This window comes from Phlebotomus argentipes, unplaced genomic scaffold, assembly GCF_947086385.1.
Source record: "Phlebotomus argentipes unplaced genomic scaffold, Phlebotomus argentipes genome assembly scaffold_4, whole genome shotgun sequence".
In the NCBI taxonomy this organism is placed as follows: Eukaryota; Metazoa; Arthropoda; class Insecta; order Diptera; family Psychodidae; genus Phlebotomus; species Phlebotomus argentipes.
Genome location: NW_026776174.1, coordinates 9928120 through 9944166, shown reverse-complemented (window position 1 = coordinate 9944166; position 16047 = coordinate 9928120). Strand labels below are relative to the sequence as shown.

General features: G+C 46.2%; 3 protein-coding genes across 3 annotated transcripts; 2 read left to right on the top strand and 1 right to left on the bottom strand.

The window, feature by feature from the left end:
- The first annotated feature begins 509 nt into the window (after positions 1-509).
- LOC132257719 (uncharacterized) lies at positions 510-1548 on the top strand. Its single transcript, XM_059754740.1, has 2 exons — positions 510-671; positions 733-1548. Exons 1-2 carry the CDS (start codon positions 594-596, stop codon positions 1513-1515), a joined length of 861 nt encoding a protein of 286 aa, XP_059610723.1. The 5' UTR covers positions 510-593; the 3' UTR covers positions 1516-1548.
- Positions 1549-1717: 169 nt separating this feature from the next.
- LOC132258119 (intermembrane lipid transfer protein VPS13B) lies at positions 1718-16044 on the top strand. Its single transcript, XM_059755241.1, has 6 exons — positions 1718-1897; positions 1963-7725; positions 10936-13756; positions 13818-14617; positions 14677-15756; positions 15829-16044. Exons 1-6 carry the CDS (start codon positions 1811-1813, stop codon positions 16042-16044), a joined length of 10767 nt encoding a protein of 3588 aa, XP_059611224.1. The 5' UTR covers positions 1718-1810.
- LOC132258126 (uncharacterized) lies at positions 9880-10775 on the bottom strand. Its single transcript, XM_059755250.1, has 2 exons — positions 10261-10775; positions 9880-10181 (listed from the first exon to the last, which is right to left on the bottom strand). Exons 1-2 carry the CDS (start codon positions 10739-10741, stop codon positions 9958-9960), a joined length of 705 nt encoding a protein of 234 aa, XP_059611233.1. The 5' UTR covers positions 10742-10775; the 3' UTR covers positions 9880-9957.
- Positions 16045-16047: the final 3 nt, after the last annotated feature.

Here is a 16047-nt window from a genome sequence, read left to right as displayed (position 1 = left end):
TTAAATATTGCTCTCTTTGAATTTAGTTTGTTCAACATTCGTTCTTAATTGCAGTAAATCGTAAGAAGAGTTCAAATACCACAATAAAATAAATTACTTCTCAAACTAGTGGTTTTGATCTTGAATTGTATGACGCCGAAAATTGATAGTTTCCAACTTTTCTGTTATATCACCCATGAATTTTGTATGATTAAGCATTTTTCCATGAGAATATGAATTTCCTTGATTCATTTCATTTCCTAAAAATACAATTTTTGAACATTCCATCAAATTTCATATAAATACAGCAAATACATATGAAATATTTGTATATCCAGTTTATTTCATGTTCTCCACTCAATTACATTAAAAACACACAACCAAATTGTTTTCTTTCTTACGAAAATAATATTCCGTACACAGAAAAATCTCAAATTTCGCGCGCTGACAATATTTTGGCGCGTGTTGGTGAATTCATGGGAAAGCTTTCCCGACACTTCCAATGAGGTGACGTCACCGCTTCCAAAGCTAAAGTGACAGCTGGAAGGAAAACATTGAAGACTCGAGCGTTTGTTGTTCTGTGTTTTCTCCGTGAAAATCGCCAAAAATCCATTATGAGAAACTGTTTTGTCCCCTTTTGTGATATTCAGTGTAAGATGATGGAGAAGAGGATGATGTTCCTGCCGCCGAAGGTGCCACAAGTGACCTGGAAACTCCATGAATCTGGCGTCCTAATGAGTTTGTTTTTCGCAGGACGAGGAGATCTTCGAGAAGTGGAAGGCCAATTTGCCCAAGAAGCGACCATTCAAGCGCAACGATAGAGTCTGCGAGAGACACTTCAACCCAGAGGATGTAATTAAGACGTGGGAGCACGTGATAAATGGGCAGGTGTTTCATTTAGAGCGGGGAAAGCCGCGGTTGCGGCCTTCGGCTGTGCCTTGCTTGAACTTCCCGAACGAGGATGAGATCCGGGAGAGGAAGACGCGCAAGAGAGCATCGAATGAGGGCTCATCGCCGTCCGGGAAGGACAGCAAGAAGCCGCGGCGAGATGTTGAGGAGCTCCATGAGGAGGAAGTGAGTCCGGTGTCCAGAACAGTGCACATGAAGCAGGATGACAACTCGGAGATCATCCTGGAGACGATCATTCACGACGATGAGCAGCGGAAGAGTGTATTCGCGGCGCTGTTCGAGGAGATTTACGAGATCATTCTGCCATCGCTTCTTTGGGGCATTCATCGGGATCCAAATCACGAGTTCTTCGCATTCACCTGCTTCGACGGGCAGCGAATGTGCGTCTCCAAGCTGGTCCACGTCGACAGCGACCTGAACATGTCGGTGCACGTGAAAGGAGCCATAGTGTCATCGGATCAGCTCGACTACTCAACCATCACTACAGACTACCTCTCGGCAATCCTGTCCGAGATCGACGACCAGGTGATTTGTCCGGGAGACGATGATAAGTGCAAAATCTACCCGGAGGAGAACGCAGAAATGTGCGATTACTGCTATGAGTCTATAAAGGATGTGGAAAACTAGCCGATAAACATATTTGATGAAATGAAGTACATTTGTGCGAATTGAGATTGCATTTTTCTTGGGTTATGCAATGGGCGGGAAATATTCTAGCACTTCCAAGAAGGCTGCACGAAATTGTTTTTTGACGTGTCAGCGAGAAAAACAAAGTGGCAGAAAAATTTTCACGTTCCATTTGAGGCCAAAAATTACTGTAAATACCAGAATTTCGCGGAGATTTTGAATGGCAGTGCTTGTGGGAGGAAGTGTGTGATGTTCTAGCTTTGGGGGATTCTGCAAATAGTGTGAATTTCGCAAGATGTTCCGCATCGAATCCTACATAACCCCCATCATCCTCAGTCACATCGAGAAGTACGTGAGGAATATCCGGCCACAGGATGCCCAGGTGAGAATTCGCAATTTTCAGCTTCCTGATTGCCTGCAACACATCTTGTCTCTCATCCTGACCAGCTCTCCCTGTGGAACGGCGAGTGGGCGTTCCAAAATCTCGACTTGCGCCTCGATGTGCTGGAAGAGGAGCTCAATTTGCCCTTCATCTTCCTCTCCGGGCACATTCATGAGCTCATCATCCGCGTGCCGTGGACTAAGATCGCCTCTGAACCAGTCACGATCACCATCAACACGATAGAGTTCGTGGTGAAGCTCAAGGATCCGGACGCGGGCAGTGCGACGCCGGCCAGGGAGAAGGTGAAGAAGAAACCGGTGAAGGATGAGGAAGTGCAGGCTCCGCCCGGATACGTGGCCAGTCTGGTGAATAAGATCGCCAACAACATCTCAGTGCAGTGCCACAATATCATCTTCAAGTACCTGGAGGAGGATATTGTGGTCTCCATGAACATCCAGCTGCTCTCCGTCGACTCCGCGGATTCGGAGTGGAATCCTACGTTCATTGACATCTCGCCGACAAAGGTGCTTCTGCGAAAGATTGTGAGGATTAGCGATCTGACAATTTGCCTGGACAAGAGGAACGAAACTGGCATAATTGATGTGTGCCAGGAGCCAATTCTGTACAAGTGCTCAATGGAGATGCGCTTCCTGCGACGTTACAACATCTCCACACTACATAAATCTTCGGTTGTGCGCGTAGATGTGCACACGGACTGCATAGACCTGAACATTTCCTCGCTGCAGTTCCCGATGGTGATGCGGCTCCTGAATTTGATGCTGGTGCTGAAGCAGGGGAAATTGAGAGCCAAATTAGGTGGCAGTGCGAGTGCAGAATCCAACCAGGATGCAGATCAATCGGATGAGAACGGAGAATCGATTTTCTCGTGGGCATGGAATCTGTTGCCGTCGATATTCCCAGACGAGGAACTCTCGGAAGGTGGTGAGGAGAATCATGGGCATGTTTTCCACTGTGGAACTTACGTGAACAAGCTGAAGGTAACTTTTAAGAATCAAGAGATCATCAATGACTCGATCGTTCACACCACGAAGAAGATCAAGTACAAGCCAATGCTCACCATTGAGCTGACTGGATGCTACAGCGATACGATTCTGGTGGGGAATCGATGGTTCTCGATGACGGGTGGTTGTTCGGCAATTGAAATCTTCCCCATTGGAGATTGCGTGTGCGGACAGCGTCAACTGCTGACGGGATTCATAGCGACAGAACAGGGAATGGGAACGAACTATCTCGAGGGATCTCTGAAGGATCCCACAGCTGATGAGAACCTTGACATTTACAAGACCTACAACATGCTGTGGGATTACTACTACCTCAAGCACACCGAGAAGAGTCTCTTGGCCAAGACACCCGGCCTGGCCTTCGATATGGTGCACACGGTGGAGATTCCGGATGACATTGCCAGGAGTTCTGACATTGGAAGTGATCTGGAGTTCAGTGATTTGTCGGAAAAGTGTCTCTACAGAGCTTTTGTGGGGCCCTTGACTGTTCGCTACGGCACTGGCTTCTCCCATTTGGTAGACACCTTCAAGAACTACGTGAATCTCTACAATTACACACCATACGTGGAGGAGAAACCACCATTGACTCTCGCTCAACTCTCTCCGGCATCCACAGATGACTATGATGCCCTCATGTCAGAGATTCCTTTTCGCGTGTTCGAGGTCACCGTGCAGAAGCCAATACTGGAATTTTACACGCGGGATCACGAGAAATTGCCTAAAATTGGGAAAAAGAAGTATTCCTTGCCTCAGAGACTGGATTCCTTGCCGCTTGGATTGGCAATTGAGCCCAATTTCACACTTCATGCGGAGCGAATTGAGGCCAAAACAGTGAGTCCAATGTATCCAAATCGTCTGGTTCACACGACATGCCAACTTCCTGATCCTCCAGCGAAACTCTTTACAGCATGCTATACAAAGATTGAAGCAGAGGCCAAGAGGATTGAGATTGTTTTGAGGAAGGGTGAAAGTAGAAAGAAGGTGATAGAAATACCAGAAGTTATTTGTGCATATTCAGATCTCTTGCTGCCCGAATTGTGGGAGAAAGATGATATATTTCACACCATAGCAGAGATGTCCATCAAGAAACTGAAGATGGAATTCAACAGACTGCAAGAGTTGTTCTTCCGAACATCTATTCGAGATTTGCTGATGACGGAGACTGGCCAAATGGATGCTTCTGAGGAATTGTTTGACAGCAATTTGCCTCAAATCTCCCTGGAATTGGATGGGATTACAGCTACGATTAACAAGACACGATGCACGAGTGTCTTCACAGGCAATCTGTCCTCTGTGACAGCAAGTATTTGCATTCCGGGAATCTCCCATGAAAGTCCTGTGATTGCACAGCATGAGAAGGAGCACTTCGCTTCGATGGTTTTGCAAATATCACACAATCCGTCACGAGTGGTTCATCAGCCAATTCTATCATTCCAAATATCCGGAGTCGTTGTGAATTTCGACCCTCTGCTGTTTGAGTTTTTCACCCACAAGTACAGCAACAAGCATCAGGATTTGTCCAGCTCAAGTAAATTCGATGCTCTTTTCCCACCAATTTCTGATACACCAAAAAAGACAATATCTGAGAAGATTCTCAAGCGACCACCGCCAAAAGTGTTGGAAACTGTGCATAGTAGTTCAGAGAAGAACACAACAATTGTGTTCACAAAGCGAAAGGACATTCCGAAGAAGCAAGTGAGTCTTGTTGAGATTTACTCACTGTGGAAGAATCTTGTAATAGCCGGCGAGGTGAAGTCATCCAAGATTGTCTTCCCGCGCGTAAGCTTGAAGAAGGAGAAGGATGAGGAGACAATAATGGATATTTTGCGGCGGAGAGATAACTTTGAAATTGTCATTTTACAATTTCCTCGACTTGCTGTGCAATCAACAGGGAATAAGATTCCCTTCCCGCTTCTTAGAGAAAACTTCCCCATTGCTTTGCAGTGGGACAGGGAAAAGGACACTTTTCCCTGGAGCTTGGTTCTGGCTGAGTTCTCGTGTAGTGTAATGGAAAATGGGGAAGAATATGTCTGCTTGGCTCCTGCCAGAACCAACATATCTCTGGCCATCACGTACAAGACTCCAGAGTTGGACAAAGTGGAGAGTCCATTTGCTGTTGTCTTTCACATAGATATCGCTCCGCTCATATTTAGAATATCAGAGAGTCAAGTGAAGCTTCTCGTGAGTACTCTGAGGAATTTCTTGTCGCTGCCCATGATTGCGAATTTAATGAAGATGGAGGAGAATCCGGGAAACAACTTGGAGATTGCCCAGAGACCCATAAGTCCGGAGACTGATGTGGATATCAAGGAATTCCTGGGCATGAAGACCACATCTACGCATGATATGTCCAGCGATACGACTGAAGTTCTGAGAGATGATCGCGCAATATCCAAGATCTCAGTGTGGCTGCAATGGACATTGACGAGGCTGACGCTGAAGTTCTACAACACTGCGCCGGATGGTGTGAAGCAGAAGTTTGAATTGGAACTGGAGGACATCATTTCCAGTGTGGATTTGCGTGATATCTACGTGAAGTTGAAGGCTAAAATCGGTTCCTTCGTGGGAAGTTCCTTTCTATTGGATGAGTCAAAGACTTGGCGGAAGAATCCTCTGATGGGAATCTGTGGTCGAGCAACTGAGAGTTCAGATCCGAACGACACATTTCTTGATTTGACTGTGACGAAGGCTGAGACTGGAAGTGTTCACACGAAATGGGGAACTTCCCGGAAGAATCGCAACCTCAATGAGAGTCTAACGGAAGTGATGTTGAATATGCAGCAAATCGACATGAAGGTTGATCTTGATTCACTTCACAGTCTTGTGGATGTTCTCAAGACGCTGCTGAGGAGTGAAAGTGGCACAAATGACGCTGGCGTTCGCAGTGTTGATAGCATGCCTCTGATCTACTTTCAGAGCAAGGGCTTTAGGATTTTCGTGCCAATTGAGAATGACACAGAGAACTGCAATGTGTACATCTTGAAGGTGGGACAAGTGAGTGTGGCTCCAGCTGTGGAAAATCCCCTGTCAAGGATGCCAGTTCGACCGGATATCTACACCAAGGCTGCCCAGCTGAGGATCCTCAATATTCCCGGGTCGAAAATTGAAGATCGTCAGTACGAACTCATGCTGAAGAGTATCACAATTGGCACGGGAAATTGGGGAGAAGTGATTGGATTGATGGAGGGCACGTCAAAAGGATCGATTGTGTACAACGAGAATCCCGCCTTTGTGTGGAATAATCAGGCTAACAAAGCCGCCGTGGACATAAGTGCAATATTCAAGGACTTCAATTGTTCCCTAGTCTTCGCGCCGTGCATCGTATTCAACAACATTCTCGTGTGCGGTCAAGGAGTGGAGTTCAACTCCCTCACAGATCTCATTCTTCATTTGAATACGAATCAAGTGAGAGTTGGTCTGATTCTGCTGCAGAAGCTGAAGACACTTGGAGAGGCTTTTGCTATGCCATCAAAGCGTGAGGAGTGTTTGAGGAAGAAGGCTGCTGTGAAGATATCTTTGAAATCATCAAAGCTGAAAAGAGTTCATGAAAAACCCGAGTCAGACATCAAAGATTCTGGCTTTGAGTCCATCGAGGTGGACAAAAAGTCCACAACAGAGACGATAAAGGAGAAGGCAATCAGCAAAGCTGTTATTCCCTACGATTTGTCCTTCGTCGGTGGAGTTTTCACCATCAATCTGTACCACCAGCAATCTCCTCTGACCACAGTGTCTGTGTTCCAGCCCAATCTCTTCATTACCCAGGGAGTTTACGAGAAGACCATCCAAATGAGTGTATTTGATATGAAATTGGCACTGTTTAGAGAGCAGGAGAAAGATGAGTTCAGTGAAGTGATTTTCCACACAAGCAAAGGTGAATTGGACGCCATGGGAATTCCTCCGTCAATCTTCAAAGTCAGACTGCATCAGAACATTTCCAATGAGTGCAACCTCACCATTCAATTAGGACGTCACATGAAAGTTTCCGTGTCTGACAAATCCTTAAGGAAAATCCTGGAAGTGCGAACAGTAATGCAGGATATAATGGACTGTGATTTCTTTGCAAAATCAAATCCAGACCAAAGAATATCTACAATGCGAAAGCCAGCCAATGCTATAAAATTCATCAAATCTTCATTTTTGGGATGTGATAGTCTCTTGCTAACGCTTTCCCATCTGGAGTTATCGGCCAAAGCGGAGAGTGAAGAAATCAAGGCTGTCGCAAAGGATTTTTCAGTCAAAGTGAAGCTTTTCGAGAGACCATCACGAGTTCAACTGGATGTTGTATTGAAGGTCCTCACAATCATTACAGGAGAGCACACTTTTCTCCATCCAATGTCTTTCATCTTCAACACCAGTCTCATTCGTGAGGTGTGGCAGAAGACTCCAGTGTGCACTTGTCACTTCTCCACGAAGTATGTTCAGTTGGACGTGGGACCAGAGAATTTTCTCATCTTGCAGAAGATCAAGGAGTCTTTGTTGGAGTGTTCAAAGGGCTTTGGGATTGTGGATGGTGACAATGAAGCATCGTCGGAGATTTCTCAACCAACAGATGCAGATTTGGAGAATATTACGCCAATAAAACTGCCCAAATTCTCTGGCAAGGACGACGGCAGGGTCTCAGAGGAGCACTACAGAGACGATCTCAGAGCGGGCGCTTTTCAGTTCATTGAAGTTCACCAGAGTGACGACAATTTGCCGCTACCTTATCAGATTCAAATCATCAATCGTGACGTGGGGATTATTTGCTGGCGCTATCCTCAACCGAGGGCCCTCAAGAAAGTCGATGTTTTTCCAGTTCCATTTCCGGTGAGTCATATTTTCTGATTTACTATTCCCACGAATTATGATTGAAACACACTGTTGGAAAATTGATATTTTCCGCTATCACGCGGTTATATGTTCGAACGATTAGGCTATGGATTGTTTATCAATTATCAAAACACATATTATCTTTATTTCCCTACCTTTATTGAGAGGAGTTCAATAAGTCCATTATCTGTGAAATTGCTTCACATCATTGATATAATTTGTTCGCGATAAGAAGAAGTGGAAAGAGAAGAATTGCTGCCGATGGAAGGATTTTGGGACTGAAACTCACTTCGTCGGTATTGCAAGCGTCTCCCTGGCACAGGATGCAGGACTTATCTTCGTCGTCGTAGCATCGTGAATCCAATACCGTTTTGTAAATGCATCCTCGTTGAACATAAGATATGGTTTCGCCATCACTTGTCGCGTCTGGGGATTAATTTATGATTAGAATCTTATGGGAACGGAATGAGAGACCTTTAAACTTACTGAGGCGCCTGCTGTAGCATCCAGTATGTTCTATTGTGTAGAAATTATCGACAGTACAAGGAGTGGAGGTCAATTCCTCAGGATCATCTTCGCATTTCCTCTTGTCTTCTGCATCTCCTTGGAGTGAATTGCACTGATAGCAACTCATTGTGGCCTTGCTAGCACTGTTGCAGCTCACAGAATAGCAAGGAGGATCACACTCATTTGAGTCGCAATATGAATCTCCTAGACATCCACGACGTACAACGTCGTTTTGGACAATTGTGTAGCATCCTTGGACATCATTGCTGCACTCACTGCTCTTCTGACCTTCCTGATAGTAGGAGCATTCTGTGTTGATCTGACCTGAACATTGGTGGCACCTTGATCGCTGGACTGGAGGCGGAGTTGTTGGCGGTTCTGTGGTGGTTTGTGGTGGTTCAGTCGGGGGATTCACAACTTCGTAATTGCATCCCTGTGCAGAGCACTTAATGCACTCATCTCCAGCTGCTTCGCACGTTGACTTCTCTTGTGTCCTGTCTGACATGCAGCCACGGTAGACTGAGTTGCCCTCCTGGACAGTGTAGCATTGATCGTCGAAAGCGTAGAAGCGACAAGGTTGGGGCGGATTTCCAATGGAAGTCATATCCTTGGGGCAATCTTCAGCATCACTGCACTGGTGGCAAGTAATGCGGTCCTGCGGGAAGATATTGCTGTTGCAACGACTATCATAGCAGAGTTGGCAATTATTGCTGGGACAGAAGGTTGAGATGTCATCGTCGAGTTCTTGTGCGCATCCTCGAACTGTTTTCCCATTGGGAATGACTAGCTGAGCACACTGATCACCGTAGGCAAAGCAGGTGGTTGTGGGCGAACTTCCTGGATTGCTAAGGCAAACTGACTCTCCAGAAACGGCTTCAGCTTCAGAGTCACACACGTGACACTGCTGAAAGTCCACTTTCGTATTGCAAGTTTGTCCTCGACATATTTTACACTCTTCTCCGGTGCGACAGAGGCTGATGAAATCATTTGTGGCAGTCACCATGCATCCTCTCTCGAGTGTGCCGTCAAGCCTCTTGTGAAGATAACAACCTCCAGCCTCGTATTCATACGTGAAGGGACAGACATTCATGAAAGAGGATGGTGTGGAGGCACAGTTGGGATCTGTGGCTGAATCACAGATCGCACAGACTTCTCTCATCGTCTGATCAATATTGCATCGCTCGCCCTGGCAAAATTGACAATTTCCCGTTCCACTTTCACACACTTCCAACATGTGAGGATTCTCTGAGAGACATCCTCGCACGGTGACACCCATTTCGGTGAATTGCACAAAGCACCGATCCTCCACTCCTTCTGGAAGGCCTCCGGCACACTCCGAAGCGCGATTGGCGGATTGCATAAAGGAACATGTCTCATCGAAGGATGAGTCGCACTTCACGCAGGACAATGCAAAGCTTCCCTGAATCAGTTTCAGGAGAACGATCAAAAAGATAATATTTTTCATTTTTCTCCCTTGAACAGTTCAGCCAAATTTTGAACTTCTCCGTTCTCGTGATCTTGGTACACTGACGAAATTCCTGTCTCTGTGCCAGTTATTATTCTTATCTCGGCATGTCGATAAGTTATTGGTATCACTGGAACAACACTAAAAGTGTATCTATGATTCTTCAGCTGAAGAGACAGCAATAAAGGTAGTTTATCTCGCCGAATAGGTTTTTTGTTGTCCAATTCCGAAAATTCATTTTTCCTCATTGCGAAGTATCAAAGATAATATTTATTGAGTATTGAAGATAGAGCTAACATAAGCAGTGCTACTGTAGGATACACTTTAGCGCCTAAGCCCACATAGTGAGTGTTGCAACCGTCTTCCATGCAGATGACGCAAGAATGGTCGTTTTCATCAAAACATCGGTGTACGTCATTCACATAAGGCAAATAATGATTGCATCCACGAAAGACATATATGTCATTATAGCGTGTGTCGTCTGAAATACAAATTTCGTTGCAAATTATTAAATATTGTAAAGATGAATGGATTTGAGTACATGTGAACGATATCCTTACTTGTTAAGATACTAAAACATCCCATGTCTTCCTTACGGAATCCGTACGTAACACAAGATGTTGGTTCGATTTTTTTTGCATTGTCTTGGCAGTTTTCATCGTACCCACCATAACGAGGATGTGATACACAGCTAATGCAGGACATTATTGCCTTGCTTTCGCCGTTGCAGTAATGCAATCCGCATTCTTCACACTCATGTGTGTCACAATATCCATCTCCAAGACATCCTCGACGCACAATTCCGTCCTCAACACTTATGTAGCATCCTCTTCTTGTCCCTTCTTCGCACAAAGTATGATCTGAGTCCGAAATAATGGACTCATTGAGTGGTTGATAGAAGGAACAATGATCAATGTTCTGTCTTCCTTCGCACTTGTGGCAATGGTGAGGATATGGTGTTTGGGTGGTGGTCGATGTGTCTTGAGGCAAACTTGTGTGTAGAATTGTCAGTAGAACGATCACAAAAATTATTATTCTCATCTTTGTAGAATTTCTAGTGTATCACTTTAGTCACTTTTGCAGACTGACGAGTTTTCTTGCTTTTATACTTCAGACTTTTCCTTATCTTTCAGTTTTTTCGATATAATTTATTGATACGCTTACGCAGTTCGTCAGCGATTCATACGATAAGCAAATCCTGGTATTTCAACGTTATTTTCCACGAATTTTTACAGACACTGTCACCTGTGGAGATTCGTTGCACAATGGAGTATTATTCTGAAGCTCATGGACACTTTCTTCATCACTGTGAGTTCACTTTGTCAGAGAGTGAGATGAAGACACTGGAAATGCCTAGGGCGAGGATAACAGCGTCAATCTGGCGAGTGGTGATGTCCAGTCCAATGGTGTCTGTGGATGGAACGTTCTTCGAGGAGGAGAGCTCGTCGGCTGAGGAGGAGAGTCTCTTGACGAATCGCGAGCCCTTCATCTACAATATCAACGATATTCTGCAACGAGTGGAGACAGACAAGCCAGGAAATGCCTCTGTATTCAATCTCCATCCAAAGATTCTCGTTGCATGTCTGAGAATTGATTCTGTCTTCAATCCAGCCTTGATTGCCAATTTGAGGGGGTGCATTGACATTGCTCAAATTGAGATCAACCTGATGAATCACATCTCACGGCGACCTGTGAAAATACCATCTGTGATAAAGGGCTTCAATCCCACCGGAAGCATCACGCCCTGTCACTCCGTTGGCTTGCTCAGGATTCTCAATGCCAAAGCACATGTGAATATTTTCGACGAGTGGAATTTGTCCCTGGGAGTGGATCTGATGGCTGAGCTGTGCATTCTCGACTATAGTTATCTCATAAGTTATCCCGTGATTGAGAATGCTAGGATTTCTGCAGCTATTGAGAAAGACTGCGATGCAGTGGCAATTAATGTGCTGTCAGAGCCTATCAGGGTGAGATTTGGCCCTTCGGTGGGACATGCTTTGGCCACTACACACTCGCTCTGGACGCTGTCGCTTCAGAACAGCCAAGAGCCAATGGAGATGATTCTCGTGACAAGATTCTTGATATGCAACGCCACAAACATTCCTCTGATATTTGGACAAACAGAAACTGACGAGAGAATCTCGCTGCCAGCGAAAGTGTGTCACTTTTATGTGTTTCGCAGCGAGAAGAAGGAGCAAATGATTACTTTCACAGTGGATTGTTGGATTGATCCACCACTCCAGTCAGAAGCCTGTGAAATCTCGCGAGAAGGCACGAAGTCTGTAAAGCTTTCCAACGGTGGCGTTCTAATTGTGGTGATCGAGAAGATATCCGCAACACAGCGCAAGATCACACTTAAGGGACAAATGGAGGTGTTCAACATGAGCACAGAAGCTGTTGTTGTGCAGTTCAGGAGTCCTGAAAACTTGACTGACATCCTTTTGCCGGGGAGAAAATCTTCTAGTGCACTGAATATTTTTCCACACGGAGAATTGCCACATTCTTTGCGAATGCGATTGAATCAGGAAGGCTGGTCGGGTGAAATTCCCCTGAAGGAGACAGGAAAGAATCTGCCGTGGCTGGTGAAAGTGCCCTACAAGTCCTCTTTTGTGAGTTTCTGGCTGAGGATCATTCGCGAAGAGCAGCATCCACGTATCATAATAGTGGTGTGGCCACTATTTGTGCTGAAGTCTAATCTGGGCATTAGCAGTACGATTTACGAAGCAAAATGTGATAAGAGCTTTTCCATTCCTGGCAGAGGAGCTGTGTCAGAGCTCAGCTTCCCAGGAACACATGAGGATGAGCACAATTTGCAGTTCAACGCGAAATTTGTCTCAGCTCATGGAGAGGATAGAAGAGACGTGATGTTGTCTTATCGCGCCATTGAGAAGAATATGATCTTTCAGGGTGTGAATCAGGGGGATTTCGACAAGATGATTGAGAGCTTGGAGAATTGCCTGGTGGAGCCAAAGTCATCTTGGCCGTGCGCGCGCGAAGAGGAGCTTCTGTGGGAGAGAAAGGTGAAGAATCAAGGTGCCACGATTCCTATCTATAAGTTCTCCGCGAGTCATCCGAATTCCAACTGTCTGATGCTGGAAGTTTCCTCCTGGTGTCTTTTTATCAATTCGACGGAATTCGAGACAAAGCTGACCAGCTGGGATGACAAGCAATCCACAACGGCTCGCAGCAATGATGTGACAATGCTTTTTGGCTCAAGTGAGCCAATCAAGATGAATCTCTCGATGGAATCGTGCTCTATCTCGCTGCCGCCAGTGTCCTTCAGTGCATCTGATAAGAAAGTGACTCAGAGTATAATTCTACCCGATGCTGGATCTCTGCCGATGGAAGTGGGATTCGAGTGTGGAATATGCAAAGTGCAATTGACATCCGTGCAGGATAATTCATCACGTGTTGTGATCCTCTCGAGTCACTTCATCGTGTCCAATTTCACAGGATATGATCTCAGGATATGGGCATTTGCAATACAGAATCAGGACAGAAAGACTCTAATCAAGCCAAATGACGCTGTCAACGTGGGAAATTACACGATCCCTCCGCAATCTGGGCAGCATTCGAAAGGAGTGGCGCTCACAGCATTCTATGATCTGTCGCCAAAGAGGAAGAAACCGGCCAAGAGTTACAACTACTTCTTGGCCATCAGGTGCTCAGAAGATGGAGAATTCTCCTGTCCCGTCCATCTGAACGAAGCAATAAACTGCAAATCCGTCAGTCTTCCAAAGGATAACAATTACATTCCGTTGAGGATTTCTCTGATTAAGCGACAAGATCAGAGCTTCATTACCATCCATGAGGATCCGTATCCCAGAATGTGGATTGAAAATTTCACAGAATACAGTGTTTATGTGGCCCAGGCGGATTCGGTGACGGTTGGCAAGACACCTGTTGCCGTCCGAGAGTGCTTCGATCAGCACTTTTCCTGGTATCAGATTGTCCCTTTCAACACGAAGATTCCCTACACTCCACCACTCGTCGATCGCGCCTTTCCCGACGATTCCCCATCGGATTTCGGTCTCATCTTTGCCTTAGTCACTGCAGGTGAGGATCTTAATGGAGGAAGAAATACTCTTAGATTGCTTACTTTTCTCTTCTTTTTCAGGTACAACAATTCGATGGTCAGTTCCCATGTTGGTGAATGAGAGGAAGCATGTCTTCCTCACAATTCCGCTGTGTGGAGATCTCAAGGTCTCAGTGGACACTCGGTGGAAGTCTACGAGGATCTTCATTGACTACATAAGTGCTAATCTTGAATTTTCGGCTCGGGATATTCGCTCGAGGCTCCTGAATCCCACCAGAGCACCCGAAGTGCCTGACGTCATGTCTCAAGACAAGGTGATCTCCACGAGGAAGAGTCTCCAAGAGGAAGTGGCTGTGACGTCTCTATCATGCAATGTCCTCGTGAAGGAGATCAATCTGGTGCTTTACTACGATCAAGAGGAGGGGAATGCCCTCAAGAATGAACTTATCTCAATCAGTGTGGATAATCTGGTGGTGAGATTTGAGAACAAGACACCGAGGATGAAAATAGGGATTGGCAATATACAAGTGGACAATCAGCTACATTTTGCAGGAAAGTTTGACTTTCCGGTGGTTTTGTGTGCGGAAAAGCCTCAGAATTCACTGAAAAATGTCTCTTCACCGCTCACACTGCAAAGTAATCTCGCTTCTGGTCAGAATGAGTTTCTCTGCGAAGTGTCAGTGGATTTCTACGAAAGGGAGTTTGTCATGAGAGCCATCCATTGTCACATGAATCCTATTAAGGCGTACATTGAGGACACTTATATGAATGCCCTGTTGGACTTCCTGGTGGAGTGTCTGCCCACGAATATCGTGTATAAGACTCCAACGGAGATTGTGAGAGAAACGTGTCCGAGAGGAATTGTAATTCTTCCCAACGAGGTAAGACTGATCTTCTCTTAAAATAAAGATTCAATATATTGAAGAGTTTTCTTTTCCAGATCGTCAATCATGCTGTGCGTCTAGCCAAGCCTCTTCAGCTGGAATCCCTGCGAATCGACATTGTCCACGTGCTCCTTTCCGTGCACACTTGCGTTCGATTCTACATTGCCTTGGATCACAGTCCGCTGGTGTTTTCGGCGTTTGAGCGCAAGAACATCAACACACAAATGATGCGACTGGGCTACTCACTGGGCATGCACTATCTCTCGGGAGCGATCTTCGGAGCTGGCTGGGTTGTGGGAAGCCTAGAGATTCTCGGCAGTCCCAGTGGCTTGGCTCGATCTGTGTCCACGGGACTGCGAGACTTTGTGTCACTTCCCGTTGAGGGACTCTTCCGTGGCCCATGGGATTTCCTCGTGGGCGTCACACTCGGATCGGCGTCCCTCGTGAAGAACATCACGGCCGGCACGTTGAACTCTGTAACAAAACTCGCGACATCCGTGGCGCGAAATCTCGATCGATTGACACTGGATGAGGAGCATCTTCAGCGAACTGACGCTCTTCGACGGTATCGACCGCAGGGTTTGACGCAGGGATTTGCGCAGGGTCTCACGGACTTTGGGATATCACTGCTGGGCGCGATTGGTGGCATTGCAAGGCACACGCTCGAGGCGAAGTCCGCCACTGAGGTGTTCACGGGTGTGGGAAAGGGGCTGATGGGGGTGATCTTGAAGCCGATCAGCGGAGCAGCTGAGCTCGTGGCGCTCACGGGTCAAGGAGTGCTTCACAGTGTTGGCTACAACGCCTTACCCAACTGTCGATCGCCAGGATGTCTCATCAACATGTCAGGCACGCCGACGAGCACGAAGATCGCATGGAAAGTGCTGCCGCCGACATTCGCGAATGACGCCACACTTTTCTCCGTCCACATCACACTGATCACGAGCGATCACGGATTGAGAGCCACTCTGCTCACGGTGAGCACGAAAATTGTGACGCTACTGGACGTGGCGCAGGATGAATTGATCCAAATCATCCCCATGGAGAAGATTCAGATGGAGATTGACGAGAATGACGCCACAATTGTGATATTAAAGATAGTGGCGAAGGCTAGCAAGAAGGCGGATGATGATGCATCGGTGAGTAAATTTGTTTTGTTCCACAATGCATAAAGGACATGCAGTGACATCAAAGGGAATTTGTCTTTGCAGATGAATCAATATCCTGTTCATAGTCGCGTTCGTGAGTACATTCAGCGATCTCGCGAGCAACTGCCCGTGTATTCAGACCAGGCGTCTATTCACAGCGTGGAAGAGACTGACGAGGATCGCGAGGCTAATGCAGAAAGCCTCTCCTTCTACATTCACTCGCACTTGGGACAGCACTTGGTCAGCTATGTGAACTTCTTGCGGACCATTCAATCATGAGCG